Raw genomic sequence first — 22,270 nt, forward strand, 5'->3', positions numbered from 1 at the left:
AAATATATAATTTTTCAAGTTTTGCGTTCATTGCTTTTGTCGAGTATAACAATTAAATAAAAAATTTATAAATACATAGTTTGATTTCAAATTTCCTAAACATTAAAACTAACCGTTAATCCGATTGGTAATTGGTCGATGGTAGACCATCAGCAGTCACTATTTATTTGATTGGTTGGTCTGTTATTTGAATCTGCTCATCGATTCAAACAAGAATAGTATTAATCTAGTCTGAACTTCTCTTGCGTCTTAATCCATCTTCCGAGGGTTAGCATCGTTAGCGGAACTCACGTCTGTATTACAAAAACGTTAACACTTTCACTGCCTAGGTAAATACATTTGGAGTCATCATTATTATATAAACAATCGGACGCAAATGTTGACTTCGGATAAGTTGACTTAAGCTATTAAACACAAATTTAATTACTATATAGAATTATAGACCATAAAACAAAAAATATATAGAGTAATATTGATGATTATATTTTTTTTTATTTAACAAAGAGATATAATGATCTGGTAACCTGGTGCTTACCTTAATTCGGATTGGAATTTGGATTGCTGCTATGGTGAAGGTATACTCATGATTTTTTTTTATTAATCCAACACTAGAATTTAGTGATACTTCATTTTATTTAAATGTTTAAGATCCGCGTGGATCCACTGTTGTTCTCAGAATATACAAATGTAAGCAAACCCCCTACTCTTACGCGCTACATGACCAATAATATATAAATGTTTAATATTGTTATTATATAACAATTTGATATTAATTGTTTTATTAAAAGGCACCTATTGATAAAATAACTAATAGGGGCAATTACGGTAAAGAGCTCAAGGCCTCTGCCTACTGTCTCGCTAATCCTATTACCTGGCACCGCTCAATGATAGATAAATATATGTTTAAATAATTAAGCCTTAGTGAACTTGGCACTAACGCTAATAGAATCTTTTCCGAATGAATGCATTAAAAACGTTTTTTAATATGTGAAATTCGATTGATAAAATTCGGCTAGGAATTATAATTATACATGTATATCATTATTAAATATGATGAACATTTATTTGTTACGATTTGAAATTGAACACTACGATCAATCATTAAAAAATAAATGAAATCTTGTTGTTTTTATTAAAACGGGTATTAAAAATATCGAAAGTATTAATATTTTGAAAAAAATATATGAATATTTTAGCTTTTGGTCAGTTATATTATCGTCGAGTTCAAAATCCACTACCTGTTCGAAAAACAAAACCCAGTGTGATTAAGGACACGGGAGGTAAATTATAGTTCTGAATTAGCATGTCTTTGCAAATTAAGACTTAATATTTAAAATAGGCATGGATTTGAGCAAATATAACGTAACAAAGAGTTTTTGTTCCAGTATTTCTACCGTAAAAAAAACTAAACTAAAACGCTTAACGCTCCGCTTATAACATAGACCGCTAAACGAATTTCATACGACACTTTCAGTCGATCCTTACAACTCAATATGACCGCTATGTGTTATAAACATTTTGCGAGTAGTTCATATAGATAGTAAAAATCGTTTTAAAAAGGTGATAACGTGTGGATTCGTGGGATTAAGTATAAATGTGTCAGCTTGTTACATCCGTTTTCTGGTTAACACCAAACTCAATGCATGAAGAGGGGTTTGCTAATTTAACTTCAATTGAGTATATACTTTTTTCAAATTTAATTATTTTTTTAATCTGTGAAGTGCTTTTATGAGTTTACTAAATAGAAGAATTATTTGTCTTATTAAATTAAAGTAATTTTATTAAAATTTGACAAAATATTTTATAGGTATGTTAATTGCCTAATAAATGTGTAGTGCCTTTTAAAATATTTTAGATATTTTCAACATTCTAAAGATATTTCACTTGATTTTAGATTGGATTAAAATTAATTATATATTCATCGAAATAAATTAATCAAAGTTCGAATAAAAACAGCGTAAGCAATGTCATTATGAACATAAAAATGAACATGTTTTAAATTAATAAAAATATTGTAAAATTATTTATATTTAATTATAAATATATCGGTCTATTATAATTATAGAAAATTAATAAATACAGAAGTAGTCTGGAATGTTCTACTACAGTTTTATAGTGACATTAGCTTGTATCATTTTGTCTAGGTAATGAAACCTTAGAAATGACATTATCAATGTTAGTTAGCATTAAATTGGTTGCAGTCTTTGTTATAATATTATGAATAAAAAAATCTTTATATATTGTTGCGTGTTATATTAACGAAATATAATTTGGTATATAAAACATCTCGTATACAAATTACCGGAATAAAAATCATTAAGAGAATGGCCTTAACTAGAAGAAAAAGATATTTTCCAAATTAGGTTATCTATGATATATTTGTGAAAATTGTGTTTTGTCTATTATTTATATTCTTTGAAGACCAGATATTCTAAATTAGAACATCAACATATTACGAAATCGAATTTGCAACCATCGGCATTAAAGTGCCTAGACTCCTAACATTAAAGAAGTATTTTTTGTTAAATTACTTCGGTCATACCTCTTTGATTTCTCGAAAAAAATTCTAGCAGAGAAATAGAGAAAGTGAGAGACAGACAAAGAAATTGAATCAATTATTGATAAACAAGCATTTTCGGTTCAATTAATTTATACCTACTCAGTACGAACAATAGTTCTGTAAAATGAATTTTAAAATATTGTAACAATTTTTTGTCAGGAGTATTCTGAGAATACACTCAGATCTTTTTTTTTATATAATAGGAAGGTGGACGAGCATATGGGCCACCTGATGGTAAGTGGTCACCAAACGCCCTTAGACATTGGCATTGTAAGAAATATCAACCACCGCTTATAGCCAATGCGCCACCAACCTTGGGAACTAAGATTTTATGTCCCTTGTGCCTGTAATTACACTGGCTCACTCACCCTTCAAACCGGAACACAACAATATCAAGTATTGCTGTTTCGCGGTAGAATATCTGATGAGTTGGTGGTACCTACCCAGACGAGCTTGCACAAAGCCCTACCACCAGTAAAAGTCGTTACGTGTAGACTAGAAATAGTTTATAACAAACAAAAATCTCAACCTCACTATTGCTATAACAAAACCAACATTTGCTTATGCAATAAGCATACTTGTTCGGAAGTCTTCCTTCCTTGGGTCTTGAGTGGTACCTACCCAGACGAGCTTGCACAAAGCCCTACCACCAGTAAAAATCTTACCGCAGAACGCGATCTTGAAATGTTTGAAACTGATAAAGGACATTATATAAAGCGTTTAATACTGATAGATGCAAATTCGATTCCATGCTAGGCAGATGTTCTAATTGCCTGTATATTTTTTCGTCAGACTGATTTACAGAATAGCGCTGTCGTTTCAATATGCATCATCATCCTCTTGTCTATCATTTCTGTCTTTCGGGTTTAGAATCTATAACTTAGGTAACGCCGTACTATTACTATGTTGTAACGTATGACAAGATACTTATATAAAAATAATAATGTCATTTTTTTCTACCTTATTTAATTGATTAATCATTGCATTAATAAAAAATCGCCGTAGAACTTTTAAATTTTTAATTAATCCAATATAAAATTAACTACTTGTTGAGATAAAACATCCTGTGTTTAATTAGGAGCAGTTATATCAATTACATAATAAAAAATAATAACTGACTTATCAACGCACAACCCAAATTATTGGGTTGATCATGAAAATTTGCATGCGGGGGTATCTTTTACACAGTAGGGTAGCACTGAGGAGAGATTTTTGAAAATTTAACCCCTGTAAACGCTAAAGGGTATGAAAGTTTGTATAAAAATCCTTCAGTTTTAAAGATAGAACGATAGAAATTGGTACAGCAATTCTGAATTATGACGCAAGCAAAGTCGCGGTTTAAGCGATAGTGACAAATGTTTTAGCAAGTAACACGCCATGCAATTATTTATATATTTATTAATATAGAATTAAATTAATATACCTAAACTGGTAATACACTTCATAAATTAGATTCCCACTGCTTATGCACCACACTGCTCCAATACGTACGGTGAACAAACATGGAACATTTGGAAAAAGCCGAGATGGCTCAGTGGTAAGAACGCGTGAATCTTAAGTGATGATCGTAGGTTCAAACTCGGGCAAGCACCACTGAATTTTCATGTGCTTAATTTGAGATTATAATTCATCTCGTGCTTGACGGTGAAGGTAAACATCGCGAGGAAACCTGCATGTGTGTAATTTCACGGAAATTCTTCCACAGGAGTATTCATCTAACCTGCATTGGAGCAGCGCGGTGAAATAAACTCCAAGCCTTCTCCTCGAAAAGGGAGAGGAGGCCTTAGCCCAGCAGTGGGACATTCACAGCCTGTTAACTGTAACTGAACAAACATGTAACAGAGTTACATTGAACACATGGATGTTTCCTCACGGTGTTTTTCTACACCACTGAGCACCACATGATTTAAAGACAAAAATTAAGCACATGAAAATCAGTAGTGCTTGTTCGGATTTGAACCCGCAATCTTCGGTTAAGATTCCACGTACAAGTATTCAAATCACTTGGCCACTTTCGGCGTTGGTATAGAATTAATTATTATTATTATTTAACTTTTAATATAATGTTCTATAAAAACTGTAACTTGCTCTATGGAATGAATTGAGCTAATATTTTCATGATTTTTTTTACAAGATTGTCCATTGCAATAGGGTTAATTGGTGTAATAGAATCTTTTCTGCATGTTCTGTCACACGTGTAAATGTATTTATTACGTTAGGTAACTCCTTTAAAAAGATTATAGAAAGGTCAAATAGTCTTCACATAACAAGATGCGTCGACTCGTTCAAGAACAAAACACTTTCATGTAATAAAGTTAGGAAATAACGGAAATGCCAAAACGGTGATAGTGAGTGAACGGAACGAGGATTTAGTGAATGATAGTTGACAAAATGAAGTGGACTGTGATCACCATGTTCTCTTATATGCCTTTACTTATGAGGGTGGCTAACGCTAGTCGGGTACACGCCGTCAGTTTTCTGTAAGTCGATTTTTTATACTATGTAATTAATCCTCTTTAAATACTAGGAATAGAAGAGAACTCGTTGTAATAAGTTATTGGTGAGGGCTCTGTGTAAATACTGCACCTCCCTTCATAAGTTATTTTACCGCAAGACATTAATTGTAGTGACCCAGTCTAATTATATTTTTTTTTTTTTTTTATAGAATAGGAAGGTGGACGAGCATATGGGCCACCTGATGGGAAGTGGTCACCAAACGCTCTTAGACATTGGCATTGTAAGAAATGTCAACCATCGCCTACAGCCAATGCGCCACCAACCTTGGGAACTAAGATTTTATGTCCCTTGTGCCTGTAATTACACTGGCTCACTCACCCTTCAAACCGGAACACAACAATATCAAGTATTGCTGTTTTGCGGTAGAATATCTGATGAGTGGGTGGTACCTACCCAGACGAGCTTGCACAAAGCCCTACCACCAGTAAATGGTGTAAGTAATGTACATGGGGCATAAGATCTTAGGTAGTTGAAACATTGATGTTGTCTGGAATGGTTAATACTTTTTAAGCGTCAATATTAAATTAGAATGGTGACGTCATATCATAAATTGGCCCATTTACTGGCTTATAATTTTATATAAAAATAAATGATTTTTTTAATTTATATATCTAAGTACAGGAATGATTTATTGATATTAATATGTGGTAAAAACATAATTTTGGCCGTTTATATTTTCTACATATTTCAGCACCAATTCTTCGTATCAAGAAGTGGAATTGAAGTCAGAATCGAGTTTATCGCTTCGGGATATTTTACCAGTGAAAGCCAAATACTATGACAAGAATAGAGCTCCCAAGCTCTCTGGACAGCCCACTATTGTTTATTTTCACGTGACCGTTCTATCATTGGATTCCATTAATGAAGAGAGTATGGTAATTATTTTAGAATTTCTTTACGGAAAATTTAATTAATTGCAGGAAAAATTTTAGTGGTTAAAATTTCACGTGGATTTTTGATTCTTAGTTCTTAGTCTATTCATTTTAAAGCATAAATGTATAAAACTTTTTTGGCAAGTTATTATAGAAACTAGTAAAGTTTAAAAGTGGAGTTTATTCAAATAGTCAATGTTAATGTTTGTTTCTTTGTTCAGACATACGTAGCTGATATATTTCTTGCTCAATCTTGGCGTGATCCTCGACTTCGCCTACCCGAGAACATGCACGAAGAATATCGGATCCTCGACGTGGACTGGCTGAATAAGATCTGGCGACCAGATTGCTTCTTCAAAAATGCGAAAAAAGTCACCTTCCACGAAATGAGCATTCCAAACCACTATCTCTGGTTATATCATGATAAAACACTGCTTTATATGTCAAAGTTAGTATTCTTCAATTATTTATATATATTACTAGCTCCGAATTATATAAACTTCCCGGTCGGACCACCTAACGGGTCCATTCTAATCCATGTTTGAGTGGATCCCTATCCACTCAAACATACAAAATATTTCATCAAAGACAGTTCAGCCGTTTCGGAGTTCAGTGATGTACACACGTGCAGAAGAACTATATATGTAATGTATATAAAGATTTTTGTCATTAGTAAACTGATTAATATCAATGTCAATAGAATTTACATCTTAAATTTAAGACTATAAAATAATATCCTAGGACATTATTCACACACGGCCATCTAACGGCCAGACAACTGATTTACTACATATACTACTTTTCTTTTGTAAATACATACTTATATGGGTAATTACACTCAGACTTAAGACAAACAGACATGTTCATGCACACAAACATGTCTATCCTGGGTGGTAATCGAACCCACAACCTTCGGCGTGAAAGGCAAGTATCTACATACCACGCCAACCGGCTCGTCGAAAATTAACTCTGGAGCAATGTTAAAATGAGACGAGGTCTTTACCCAGCAGTGGGACAATTACGAGCTGTTGCTGAATTTAAAACTCGTTTGCTATGTATGTCTTTTCAGGCTCACGTTGGTGCTGTCTTGTGCGATGAAGTTCGAATCATATCCTCATGACACGCAGAGCTGTTCCATGATGATAGAGAGTTGTAAGTTTTACTTTTATTTGGATTTTTTTTGTTTTTATATAAAGAGTAGTGTCATAGTCTTTAAACCTGTGTTCCTGAGTATGTAAATTTGAAAAACAGACATGTTTTTAAATTATTAATTATATATTAAAGTATATAATTTATGTTAAAATATACGGTTCATTAAGATTTGAATCAAATTTAATACAAAATTAAATTACCAAAATACTATATCTAATATTTAACGAGTTTTTTATGTTGTATCATCATATTTTTTATACATTGGGTAATACTAACGTACTTAATAGTTCATTGCGGGTTGCATTTAATGTGGTGACGTTACCACATTTAGATAGCAAAGGAGTTATAAAAAAATAATATTTGAAAAAGATCTTTAAAAACAAGATTTTATTGATTCAATAAAATAAAGCGAATAGAAAGTATATCAGATACAAAGTCAAAAGTCTTTATTCAATATAGAAGCATTACACTTACGTAGTACATTCTGAAAGGTAAACTTCAGACCCGAGGGGAACCGACAAAAGAAGCTTAAACTCATTAGATTACCAGCATAGTTCACCAGCACCAAAATTGTATATAAAGTTAGTAATCCCAATCGGGATTTGATGTATAATTTATTAACAGGCGAAATTTAATAAATACTCCTAAATTAATTCAAGAATGCGTTATAAATGTACTTGGTTACTTTTCAGTATCACACACGGTTCACGACCTTGTCTTTATTTGGAATCTGACTGACCCACTCGTTGTTAACCCAGAAATCGAACTGCCACAGCTTGATATTTCTAACAACTACACAACGGATTGCACTATCGAATATTCAACGGGTAATGTTTTGATGTATATTTTTTGTTGTATCTGTGAGTATTTAATTAGTATTTAGTAATCATATTTTTTTTCATTATCATAAAAATAGGATTTATGCAATCATACTTTTGTCTGATGATATTTTATTCAGATAATTAAAAAAATGATGTACCGAACGAATGTTCTAAATTCAAAAATATTTTAAAACAAGTAATATTATTATTAATTTATTTATGTGATAAAAAACAGTTATGAACATAATATTGTATATCTTATATAATAAAAACTTATTATATAAAATTAGGTCCTTACATATGAAATCAGCGTTTTATCGTACTGACCACTTTGATCTGAATTATCTTCTCTTTGGTTAAGAATTCCAAATTCAAATTTATAAATTCATTTAGCTGGTACATTTGAGTTTTGAAAACATCCATTCATTTGTTTTTTCCTCATTATTTTTTTCTTTGGCGACGCTTATTACCGCACAATGGAAAACATGAAATATCGGTATATTTACGAGTACGAGTTCAACCGTGGCACCAGTGTTGCAGAAACAGCTCGAAGGATTAATGATGTGTACGGCGCTGGTGTCGCATAAGAAAGCACGATACGTTTTTGGTTACAACGTTTTCGTTCTAGAAATTTCGATCTTCAGAACCAACCCGAAAATGAAGAATTAAAGGCTATTGTGGAAGCGGATCCATCACAAAGCACTTCAGAGATAGTTGCAGGCTTCGGGGTAAGTAATAAAACTATATTAATCCACTTGAAGCAAATCGGGAAAGTAAAAGAACTTGAACGATGGGTACCTCATGAATTGAGTGAATCGAACTTGCAAACACGCGTCGACTGCTGTGTTACTTTACTCAACCGACACAATAATGAAGGGATTTTAAATCGAATCATTTCTTGTGAAGAAATGTGGATACTGTACGATAATCGGAAGCGCTCGTCGCAATGGCTAAACCCTGGAGACCCAGCCAAATCCTGCCCTAAATAAAAATTGGCTCAGAAAAAGTTACTTGTGAGTGTTTGGTGGACTAGCGCCGGTGTCGTTCACTACAGCTTTCTAAAATCTGGGCAAATAATTACGGCAGATATCTATTGTCAGCAACTGCAAACCATGAAGGAAGAGCTAGCTGCTAAACAACCGAGATTGGTCAATCGCTCTAGGCCACTGCTGCTTCACGACAACGGAAGACCACACACTGCATAACAAACAACCACTAAGTTAGATAAGCTACAGTTGGAATGTCTGCGACATCCACCGTACTCCCCGGACCTTGCTCCAACAGATTACAATTTTTTCCGGAATTTGGACAACTTCTTACAAGGAAAAAAATTCAACTCCGATGCGGCAGTCAAAGAGTTTATTGATTCTCGCCCCCATGGTTTTTTTAGTAAAGGGATCAATGAACTACCTTTGAGATGGCAAAAGTGCATAGATAATATCGGTGCATACTTTGATTAATTAAATATATTTTACAAAAAAAAATTGACTTTATATTCCTTCCGTACAAAAGTCCAATTTCATATGTAAGGACCTAATATAATAGTATGGCTTACAAACGAAATAAAAATCGGGTACTGGCAATTTAAAACAATATTATGTTCTAAGATATTTACTTTTAAGTTTTTTCTGAAACTTGGTTCGCGTGTACTTTATATTTAATCTCATACGGCTAATGTTTTCCGGGAAAATATGGAGATCCATACAAAATTTTACTGATATCTGTTAAGCGAAATACTAATACTAAATATTCTTATTGTAATTATTTTTTAGTGAACATTATTGAAATGCACGAAAAGTCATTTGTTTAAGAGCTGTCTTTCAACATAAGATTGTCTCATTTTTCATATCGATATGCAGATGTGTATTTGCCCTATGGCCAAGAGCACATGCTCTGGGCGGCAGGTTATGTAGGAACGGCGCTTTTCATAATCGGTATCCATTTCTTGTTGCTTTTTGGTTTGACTTTTCTAAACAAACTTGAGGCAGCCAGACATCAACTACTATTGTTAATTAACCATAAATAACAATATGATTTTTCCATAAATTTGAGGGCTGAAATTTTTTGAGCCCGGGGAGCCAATTCTTAAAATACTCTCGATAAGGATTAAGTGTAAAATAATACGGATCGTTTTGGTTCAGTAAACTTATGTCTCAGCCAATATAGCTGCCTCTGAAACTCATGGTTCGAATATTCAAAAAACGAACAATGAAGAAAATTCATGAAATGAAACCTCCAGGATTCTTTTTAATGTGGAACAGAGAGTTCTACTAAGTTATTTGTTATGATTTTAGTTGCGTCTAGCAAATAGTAGACTAAAAAAGTTGATAGACATTGCTAATTGAATTTAAGTTGCGTAGTATTATTAACTTCACAAAATTAATATAAGACTTCCAATATGCAATCCATCGACACGTGATTCATAAGTTATGTTTTAAAAAATGAAAAAAAAAACTCAAATTGAACTGTCGTTTTCAGGGAATTTCACCTGTTTAGCCGTCGTTTTCAATTTGCGCCGACGACTTGGCTATCATCTTTTCCACACCTATATACCCTCAGCTCTCATCGTAGTCATGTCCTGGATCTCTTTCTGGATAAAACCCGAAGCAATACCTGCTAGAGTGACCTTAGGTGTTACATCACTCTTAACCTTAGGTGAGTATTTGCAATGTAAGTAACTTGTCTGTGTGTATTGATATCCAATTTTACAGTAACTTAATTGGTTGTAGGGCTTTGTGCAAGCCCGTCTTGGTAGATACCACCCACTCATCACAAATTCGTCTCACAAATAACAATACGTAGTGTTATTGTGTTCCTCTTGTAAGGGTGAGTAAGTCAAGTGTAACTACAGGTCCGTGGTACATGGTAAGTGATCACCACCGCCCTTAGACATTGACGCTGTACGTAATACGCCAACTATCTTGGAAACTAAGATGTTATGTCCCTTGTGCATGTAGTAACACTGGTTCCCTCATTTTTAAACCGGAAAACAACAATACTATGTAAGTATTGCTGTTTTGCGGTAGTACAACTTATGAATGGAGATGGAGTACCGCTACCCAGGTTTACACAAAGTCCTCGTAAAAAATGAGCCGATCCAACATAATGCAAGCGAGCTTACTTAATTACAAAAGATACAATTTCAATATATTAAAATATCTATTATATATAGTAGATTATATATCTTTGAGAATATTTCAAATTAGTAAAATAGTAAATTATCTATGGGTTCATCTTAATATCTTTGATCATTTTTTTTAGTTTTGAAAGAACGTCACAAGGCAACGTTTGTGGTTTTATGCTGGATACTTTTCTAGTAAATAATACGTACATTGAATTAATAGATAAGCAAGTCTAGACTTATATACATATATTTTTCAGCGACACAAAATACACAATCTCAACAGAGTCTACCGCCAGTTTCTTATGTAAAAGCGATTGATGTCTGGATGTCTTCTTGTTCTGTCTTCGTGTTTCTATCGCTGTTCGAGTTCGCGGTAGTCAACAATTACATGGGCCCAGTAGCCACTAAAGCCATGAAGGGTTACTCCGACGAGGATCTCAGTAGGGAGCTAGATGCTTATAAGGTAAATATATTTTATTCTTTTTCATACCTATTAGAGAGTGATTACAGTACCAGCCTGTGAATGTCCCACTGCTGGGCTAAGGCTTCCTCTCCTTTTGAGGTGAAGGTTTAAAGCTTATTCCACCACGCAGCTCCAATGCGAGTTGGTGGAATACACATGTGGCAGAATTTCAGTGAAATTAGACATATGAAACCTTTCACACGGTGTTTTCCTTCACCGTCAAGCACGAGATTAATAAACACAAATTAAGTACATGAAAATTCTGTGGTGCTGGCCGGGTTGGAACCCATGATCGGTTAAGATTGACGTTCTAACCACTGGGCCATCACACTTTCATTGTGCGTGAGTGATTGCCTCTACACGTTTACCTCGGAACATTTAGAAGAATAGACTTTATAAGCAGTTAATGATGGGATCTATATTCTTTATACTTATATACTTGGAATTTAAATTATATAATTGCAATTGAACGATGATGGCGTACGTCTATCGGTTACATTATTTTATAAATCTTAATATACATTTTTTATATTTCTTATCGAATCGGAGCGTAATTGTTTATCAGTTTTTCGATTACTTAAGTGAATTATCCACTATTGACATAAAGTTTAACAATTATGTTGTTTTTACATATGGGTCATATCAGTTCGGTTCCAATCCGAATTGATGTAGAATGGTCAAAGTTGGATTGGAATTTAATCGCGAACGTATCGTAATCGTTGTAAATAAGTAGAATTCGTTCCCTGCACCGCATCCCATAAGAACTTCTTTCATTACTCACCCTTGAATGATTGACAACCCACTTATGGTGATATACTTTAATGAAACGTATATTCTTGTAAATGTTAATATTTACAATATAATAAAAACATACGTCTAACATTGATTCGATCAACGAGGCCAGCAAGCGAGCAAGCGCTTACTAATTATATATTTAAATTTTTTTTTTCAGCACATATTCCCGAATTCCGTGGATCCCCGTGCCAGTACCTCTGCCTCGATCCCTCAATACGACACCTTCTGCAACGGGAGGGAGACAGCTGTATACATAGACCGGTTCTCTCGTTTCTTCTTCCCGTTCTCTTTCTTCATTTTAAACGTTGTATATTGGTCCACATTTTTGTAAATATACAATATAATCACTTAATTTCTTTTAGGTTATCTTTGTAGGGCTACCAACTCTTATAAACTTCCTTGTCTGGAAACATAACACAATGTTGTACATTAAAATAAATGATATATTTTATAATAAAAGCTGAAAAAGGAAAGTAATGGCAACAAAAAAATATTCATCATTAATTATATATTTAATTTTCCTGTCCTGCTGGTGATGCAAGTGGATGGATTATAACTATCGAATCAGAGGTTTTTCATAGTTTATTTAATATGTAACATTATAAATATCTATATAAAAATATTCTTATAATAAATAAAATATATTCATAGTAAGCTCTAGTCGACAACCCTATTAATAAGTTATGTAATGTCCATTGTATGGACTTACACGTATATAGTGTTCAAAGTTTTATTATTTTCATTAGTATATAAGTTTATATATTACAAAAAGTCCAATGTGTGTGTCAGAAACGTTTAATGAAATGTTGCAGCCATCATAAAACAAATGTTCCGTAACAGCCTGTGAATGTCCCACTGCTTGGCTAAAAGCCTCCTCTCCCTTTTTGAGGAGAAGGTTTGGAACTTATTTCATCACGCTGCTCCAGTGCGGGACGGTGGAATACACATGTGGCAAAATTTCGGTGAAATTAGACACATGCAGGTTTCCTCACGATGTTTTCCTAAACCAGAAAGCACGAGATGAATTATAATCACAAATTAAGCACATGAAATTTAGTGGTGCTTGCCCGGGTTTGAACCCACAATCATTCGGTTCTTACCACTGGGCCATCTCAACTATAAACAAATGTTATAAAAGTGAATTTCAATATTAATTATTTTCTACCAATAAATAAAAATATTGAAAACCTAGAAGCGAATCAACGTGGAGGTACTCTATTTATCAATATTAGATTTCCTATTAATATAATATTTTATTAGTATTAATATATTACGGTTTGGTGTATGAGTGAGCCAGTGTAAAATTACATGAATTCAAAGTAGTGGTCAATCAACTAGCAATATATATTGCGGTGTCTTAAAAAGCTTTTATTCGAAACTTTTTATATCCACTCTTAATATTACTTACTTGACATTTTTCACGAAGCCATATTGAATACCATAGAACATTTTAATCTTTACCAAAATGTCATCGCAATTCAAGGACAAGGCTATTTATTATAATCTTAACTGTTCCCACCATTAAAATCAACTATATATGTAATCGCTCTTATTGTTTAACTAAAAAAATAAAATATATTAATAAAATTTTATAATTGCTTAATTAAATCTTAGTTTTTACTAAACTCACTAATGTTATCTCTTTGTGTTATTGAATGTTTGTTATATCATAACGCCAGGACTACTGGACGGCCTCTATGGCTCTCAGTTTTATTTTTTACTTAGATATATTTAAGTTAGGAGTTGTTTTAAGTAATTCTGCTTTCCGTTTTAAGGTTTACTTATGAATTTTGAGCATAAATATAATATATAGTTATAAGTATATAAATATTATAGAAATGTAGAAGTTAAAGTTAGTTAAAAATATAAAAGAGTGTATTTTTAAAATAAATATAATTTATCTATACTTTTTTTGTTTATTTAGATACCTAGTTAGCGAAATAGTAATTTAGAAAATGTCTTCATAAAATTACTTATATCCCGTGGATTGGAAGCCTAGGAACGATAACAAATAAAAAAAAATTCAGCTTAAAATTCCCGTTTCATAAGCGTCTCAAATGTTTCAATGATCTACTGGTGGTATGGCTTTATGCAAGCTCGTCTGGGTAGGTACCACCCACTCATCAGATATTCTACCGCAAAACAGCAGTACTTAGTATTGTTGTGTTCCGGTTAGAAGGGTGAGTGAGCCAGTGTAATTACAGGCACAAGGGACATAACATCTTAGTTCCCAAGGTTGGTGGCGCATTGTTTATGTAAGCGATGGTTAGCATTTCTTACAATGCCATTCTATGGCCGTTGGTGACCACTTACCATCAGGTGGCCCATAAGCTCGTCCGCCTTCTTATTCTATAAAAAAATACATAATATAAAACAGTCATTAATATTTTTTGCTTTAATCTAATCATACAGATTAATGGTACATCTATAGATACGGCGGAAGGTCTAAAGATATAGACTAAATTTTAACAATTCTTCGTCCACTTGAAATTGCATTTAGAATTGAAATCACATGTACCTAGTTAAGTCGCTACGTCTACAATTAGCATACATAGATTCCTAGAGACTACGAACGTGTACTAAAATAGGCATCAGATTGTATTCATAATTATTTGAAGTCTAGACTTCGATTTTAGGCAGTTTAAGGGGAAGATCTTTCATGTATTTATTTTCACTTAAAACAGGCAAGCAGACTGCAATAGGAATGGACGGCACCGTAAGTGGGCTATGTCCAAGAAAAAAATATATGAGATGTATATTTTTTTGTAATTTCTCATCATATCGTAAGCACGTTATGTTATAAAAGCGAAAATGCAGAATCGTTTGTCTTTTGTTACCTACGGAACTGTTTTTAATAAAATTAGATATACAGCTTCGGAACTGGACAATGACATTGACATCGCAATAACGAAAAATAAGGGAATTATATCTACAAGAATATATATTATAACTAACGCAGATAGAGTTGCTAGTACAACAAGCGTAAAATAATATTTTTAATGTTAAATAAAACTTTTAAACATACATACGCACACACATAAAAGCAAGGATCATACGTACATCGTTTAATAGGAACAGAGAGAGTTCAGGTGCAGGAACAACCGCTTCACGTGCTTTTTGAGGTAAGTGAAATGTAAATTTTAGTAAATACTAAGAATTTTCATGATAAAAAATCCATTATTTTTGTCAATTGGGCTGACCCGGGTCTTGATCCCAGGCCACGGTAGCATGCGAAAGCGATCCCGCGACCACGTTAAGACGGAAAGGGTACCGCTAGTTTTTTAGTGGGTATTCCAATGTTTGGGGCGCACTCGGCGCCTAGGATACCGGCGAGCCCCATATACCCCCCACTGTTCCCGTGCGGGAAATGCTTAACGCGTTTTTCCAGCTTAAAAAAGGGTCTTGATCACAGGTCTTTTCAAGCGACTACATAAATTTAAAAAAAAACTCAAAATTAATTCTATTTATCTATTTAAATAGTTTAAGCATCTTAGCCTTAATCCGAATCGAACGGCGAATACAAAGTGAATAACCGAAAATCAATTGTTTTTATTTGCATACAAGTAGACGTCTAGACGTTACGTGAACAGACTTACATACACTATCCATTGTATATGCAAAGCGGATGCATTTCGATTTTTTGTTAACATATAATAATGTCCTCCAGACCGATTTCGGCCACGGCGGCCAATCTCAAGAGAGATTAGCCAACTACGCAGGAGATATTATAGTGCACAAGTGTGTGCGCAAACGCAGGTGCACTCTCTATTTCCTAAATCTCATAATCCGATGGGACGGTAATCCGACACGACCGGAAAGAGTTTAGGCGCAGGACCAACGGCTTTACGTGCTTTCCGAGGCACGAGAGTGTACACACTTCCAACTTCCAGACTCCGGGCTGTTACTGACAATTTTCTGACAGAAAAACCCAATAACTTTTATTGGCCCGACCTGGGAATTGACCCTAGGACCTCCGGGTCTGCGGTCTTACATCAAGCCACTAGACCAACGAGGCAGTCAGTTGACATATACATGTGATATCAAAGTCAAAAGTCAAAGTCAATACCTTATCATATCATATCATATCATATCAACGTACAACCCAAGCGACTGGGGCTAGCGCCATTTACTCAGTAGAGTAGGAAGAAAGGATTTTGAAATAACCCCTAACGTGATAAAGGGGATTAAAGTTTTATTAAAATCCTTAATTTTTGGAATTTATTCAAATGGGTATATAGCAATTTGTGTTTGTTTCCGGTGTTATCTACGTCACAATTTCTAGATTTTTTTTTTGTTTAAATATATTGAGAAGCGAAAGTCAGTATTTCTAATTCTTTAAATTTTTAAATATTAAAATTGTATATTCAGTGTACAGTGCGTGAGTAACTAGGAATATCCTCCCGTTTTTTTTTAAATTCCCGAATAGGCTGTTTTTTACATTCAATTGATTTAATATGACGATTCAAAAGTGTTTATGCCTACTCGAACAAACAATAATTGATAATAATTTTGAATTTGATAAGCACTCTACGTATTTCAGAAATTGATAATAATTATTTCAAAAAACATACAAAACAAATATTAGGTTAGAAATCTATGAGGTTTTTTTTTTGTAAAACCGATTGTTTTCCAATTATTATTAATCCTTTTTGGGACAGTGTACGTCTAGACGTCATGACATTTATTTAGATAACAAGTGTATTGAACTGACCATCAGTGTTAACTATTCGAATAGCCTTTTGAGTGATTTAGTGCAATTGTTTTTTGGCGCCCCTATCGATATGGAGCTCTATTATTATTATTAAATGTAGATGTTTTTCTTCTTGGTAAGCACGAAATAAATGATAAACATAAATACTTATCATTGGTGCTTGCCCGTGTCGAACCTACTCGGTTAAGATTCAAATGGGCTAGCCATTGCGTCATATAAATATAGTCAGTTATATAAATATATATCAAAGTATACATAAATATTCTTATTAACCGTAATTCACTCTTCCTCATTTCATTATTGTAGTTAAAATACAAACCCGGTGTAAACGCCATTTTATTATATTTACTGCGCTGTAACTGCGCAACGAGAGAAACAAACTGTTCATACTTTAAGTGCTAAACTAAGCTTATTTATAGTCTAGTCATTGATTACGCCTTTACATATGATGAATATTGTTTGTTCGTATGTATGTAAATCCATTAAAAATCACAAGGAAATATTTTTAATAATTTATATCTGTATAAAATAAAACAGTGTATAATTTTGATAATGATGTATCTGTTCTCCGGAGCAGTGACGTCAGCAATTCACAAAAGAGACTGTGTAGCTGGCATGATAGTCTACATTCAGGATAACTCTACATTCTATTAATTTCATAATTCAATAGGATAACAATGCAACACGTTTCGAGTTTAGGTGAATCAGGCTTTACGTGTATTCCGTGGCATGGGTGATCGCTGACAATTGCAAACTATATTTTTTTTATTATGTAAATGCTGCTGGTTTTATATAAGATTGCACTTTAGCATTTAATATTTCTCTAACAAAATGATATTCATCCATATTTACCTCGCTTCTGTTCATCGCAACAGGCACATACAAAATCTAAGCTACTACCTTCTATGAATTAAATTATGAGGGATAAGTTTTTAGTGTCCCAGCCTTGGGTTGAACCCAGGATCAGGATCTTTACAAGCTAGCTACTACACCACTCTGACCAAAGGACAGTATAACGTACAGAGAGCCAATTCTACTAACAAATTGTCAAATTATCGCAATCGAATCGAAGCGTGATCGTTGCCGTTTATCCGATTTCTTATTCTTTAATTTAATTATCGACAATTGGCATAAATTTTAACAATTAAGTTTGGTTTGAACATAACAGTATATGGTAACATCATATCGATTCGGTTCCAATTAGAATAAATATAGAATAGTCAAAGTTGGATCGGAATTGAATCGGAAACGCATCGTAATCGTTATAGCCTAGTAGAATTGAGCCCCTGTAAATATAACTAAAAGGGCGAGTTTTTTATGCAATTAGTACACAATAACAGGTCTATAAATACGATGCGTCGATCCATATTTAGTTATCAATTTATTAACAATTTCAACAAAGATTCTATTATGTTCATGTTATAAATTACGAATGTCTCGAGATACGGCGTAAATTTCATTATTGACAGACGGACAGACATACGCTGATAAAAGTAATTAATATGGCTTGTTATTGTTATTATTAATTGGGGATTCTTGGTTCGTTCTTTTACGGTGATCTCTCTATCTGTTATACTTTCAGTAGCTATAAAACTATTTTATAATAGCACTTTGACACACGGTGTTACTCGCGTTTAATTTGAAATGACCGCCTTGTTCGTGTAGCCCAGTTGTAAGGCCGTAGACTCCAGGTCAGGCCTGTAAAATTTCTAGGAGTTTCCGTGCCTCGAAGAGCTTGTAAAGTTCTGTAACTGAACTCTTTCCGGTCGGGTCGGATTTGCCGGCCCATCGCATTATGAAAATGAGCCAATAGTGTTCCTGTGTTTGCGCACGCACTTGTGAAATATTATATGTCCTGCGTAGTTTCGTCTCCCTTAAGAATGGCTGCTGTAGCAGAAGTCGGCCAAGACAACATCATCATCAATAAATCGGAATAATGTCATACTAATTTCAATTATTAAAATAAATACATTGAAAAAATGTAATAGTAATAAATGTCCCAGGCCTCCTCATCTTTTTAAGAATTTGTTTTAACGGAAGTAAATAAATATTAAAATAATGTTTTTTATTATATTAACCTTTAAAAAAAAACAAAAGAACAAAAATAATTTATTAAAAAGCTTAAAACAGTAATAAATACATTAAACATTTGTTTACATTTATAAGAAAATGTTATTTATATACGAAACCAAATGCTGGCCGCTAGTTAATACAAGATGACAGTTAAGTCTGACGTTAAAATAAAACGAAACGAACAAGGGAAATGGTCGTAAGCCTCAGTGACAGCTTACAGAATGAAGCTATAAATATACCTGTAAACCTATGAACACACATTTAGCGTATCATTTAAATAAAAGTGGAATATTTAAGTCTTTTACTGCTAACAAATAATGTTTATTGTACCTAAACCTACTCACAAACTTATACAAAGTATTATATATCTTTAAGAACTAAAATAATCAGATTGATATTATTTTAATTAGCTTCGGAATTTGATGGTTCTATTAGAAAACATTATAATTAATAAGTAAGAATTCATTCTCATTAAGTAAATTTTTATTTTCTAGTCAGATAATTCACTTTCAGATTTTTTTTTATTGGTTTCAAATGAAATGCTCGCCAAATAGGTTGATGGTGGAATACATATACAATGTCGTGGCCTTAAAATTCGCGATTTAATATCTCTTGTGTATATAACACTGTCACAGTCATCTTTCACTCTTAAGAATAATAATACGAAGTATTGCTGATAACTGATTTATATCAGACGAAGATGTATTATTTTTATGTCAATGTTTAGTTGTGTAAACAGTGTGTTCCCTCCCTTTGATACCGAAAACGGTAGCTTTTTATGTCTTCGTAGTAGTCCGACTAAAGTCTGATCCGTAAATATACATAAAAGTCGCAATCTGCTGTCGAGACATATACAATCGTATATAGCATGAGCACATTGACTCACAAATTTTAAAATATAAGCTTTTGAGTTATGTCGAAAAACAAAACGATAAATCAATCACAGTCGCCATTATTTAGTTATTTTATTGATAACTTTGAATTATGTATTTTACTTAAACCGAATTCCAATAGAGATTAACGGTTCGTAATGTAGATTGCATCAAGTAAAACAGATAAAAACCTAGTAATCTTTTTCATTACGTTCATGTAATGATAGTGTACAACTGCTTTTAAGTCAACGAATATGAACTACCGTCATTTTCATCATCCATATGATCTTTTATAGAATAATACTTAATTATATTACTTAACATTAAAAACCATACGAAAAGAAAGAACATATGTACCTATAAAACTATAAATAGCTCTAACACCTTGGTTTTGTTGAATAAATACACTGTTTATGTTAAAAGCATTGTCTGAAAGGAATCCTACTAATATTATAAATGCGAGTTTGTAAAGATGAATCTTTATTACTCTTCCACGCAAAAATTACTGAACAGATTTGGATGAAATTTGGAATAAAGATAACTTATTAATTAGCTTAATAATTGACGAGATACTTTCCTAACATCTGCTTTCTGTTAGTCGCGAGTGGCATCTAATATACCATAGACTGGTACAATGAAAACAATCAAGATATTTAATAAATATGATAAAATGAACGTTATTTAATTGTCTAATTTTATTTTAGTTCCTGATTAGGAAGGAAGTTAGATTTAACTTCCTTAACATTCAACATAACTTTTAAACAAAAGTAATTTCTGATAAAATAACTATGGTGTTACATACACTGTTATGACATATTTGATTTAACTTTAGTTTAAAGTTTAATGTTTTACATTGCTCAATGTTAATTGCTTAATGTGTTGTATTAACAACACATAAATGCAAAAGTAACTATCTGTTACGCTTTCACGGCTAAATCATTAAAGCGATTTTGATGAAAGTTGTTATGAAGGATAGACACCAAAAAAGTACAAAGGCTATTTTTATGTAGGGGGCAGATGCCCTCCCAAATACGTGGGTGAAAACTAGTATTATATACCTAATTTTATTATATGTAGTTTTTGGCGCTTAAGACTAAATTATTTCATGTAAACCGTGTTACGTGATTTAGATCGTTTCAAGCGATAACAATCGTTATACTGGTTTTGATACGACTTTAAACAATAATGGCCTCCAGACCGATTTCGGCCACGGCGGCCAATCTCAAGGGAGATTAGCAAACTACGCAGGAGATATTATAGTGCACAAGTGTGTGCGCAAACACAGGTGCATTCTTTATTCCCTAACTCTCATAATCCGATGAGTTGGCAAACCCACACCACCGGAAAGAGTTCAGGCGCAGGACTTTCAACGGCTTTACGTGCTTTCCGAGGCACAGGAGTGTACACACTTTCAACTTCCAGACTCCGGACTGCTACTGAGAATTTGCTGACAGAAAAACCCAATAACTTTTATTGGCCCGACCTGGGAATTGACCCTAGGACCTTCTGGTCTGCGGCATACATCAAGCCACTAGACCATAGAGGCAGTCATGACTTAGATAACGTAGTTAAGTTTAGATTCGTGAAAATATTGCATTTTTATTTTTCTTATATTTTGTTTCAACTTATTTGATGAAATATTTTTATTATTCAGTCCGTTTGTATACATCTACTATCCCAACCACACGAGGAGTAAAGACAAATAAACTACTTTGACATTGAATTGACGCGATATCATTGGTGAGAAGTTGAATATAATCTATGATTTTCGTTATGGATTCGTAAAAAAATGGCGTCTTAAATGTTGACGAAGTTGTAATCGAAACGATGGAAGTAAAATCAAAGTGAATGTATATAGTTAAGTGGAATAGTGTTGTTTTATAAATAAAGATATATAAAACAAGAACTGTCTGTAGTGCATAATATAGCAAGACCCATATACATAAATCTAAGGTTTATTTATCTTTGCTTCTTCGATTGAAATAGACTATAGTGTATACACCTTAACCTCTTTTCATCGTAATCGGTTAAAAGTAACGGAAGTCGTATTGCGTGCGGTCGCCCGCATGATGGTAATCTAGGTTTTGTCATGGGGGTGGTTCAGACCCCACACGATTTCCTGTGATTGATTACTTACCTACATACAGATAACGGTTGCTATACATGTCGTTTCTATAATTGTTATCGATAAAATAAACCCTAAGATATAATTTAAACTTTGCTTGAATTATAAAGAAATAATAAAATAATCCATTCAAAGGAAAGTAATAAATTAATTTTAATAAATTTGTCCGACAAAACCCGATGTTT

The 22,270-nt window shown here is 33.2% G+C and overlaps 1 protein-coding gene across 8 annotated transcripts; it reads left to right on the top strand.

Annotated features, from left to right (window-relative positions):
• The first annotated feature begins 1,483 nt into the window (after positions 1-1,483).
• LOC126777895 (glycine receptor subunit alpha-4-like) lies at positions 1,484-14,093 on the top strand. Of its 8 annotated transcripts, none has more exons than XM_050501193.1 (9): positions 1,484-1,560; positions 4,780-5,040; positions 5,769-5,952; positions 6,171-6,397; positions 7,019-7,101; positions 7,794-7,928; positions 10,401-10,577; positions 11,304-11,509; positions 12,462-14,093. In XM_050501193.1, the coding sequence occupies exons 2-9, from the start codon at positions 4,937-4,939 to the stop codon at positions 12,633-12,635; spliced, it is 1,290 nt and encodes a 429-aa protein (XP_050357150.1). In that variant the 5' UTR covers positions 1,484-1,560; positions 4,780-4,936; the 3' UTR covers positions 12,636-14,093. The 8 variants fall into 8 exon arrangements, with proteins under 8 accessions (XP_050357150.1, XP_050357152.1, XP_050357146.1 ...); XM_050501195.1 differs by having other exon boundaries at positions 4,804-5,040; XM_050501189.1 differs by having other exon boundaries at positions 1,490-1,677.
• The last annotated feature ends 8,177 nt before the right edge of the window (positions 14,094-22,270 follow it).

The sequence above is a fragment of the Nymphalis io genome, chromosome 24, assembly GCF_905147045.1.
Source record: "Nymphalis io chromosome 24, ilAglIoxx1.1, whole genome shotgun sequence".
NCBI classification, from domain to species: domain Eukaryota; kingdom Metazoa; phylum Arthropoda; class Insecta; order Lepidoptera; family Nymphalidae; genus Nymphalis; species Nymphalis io.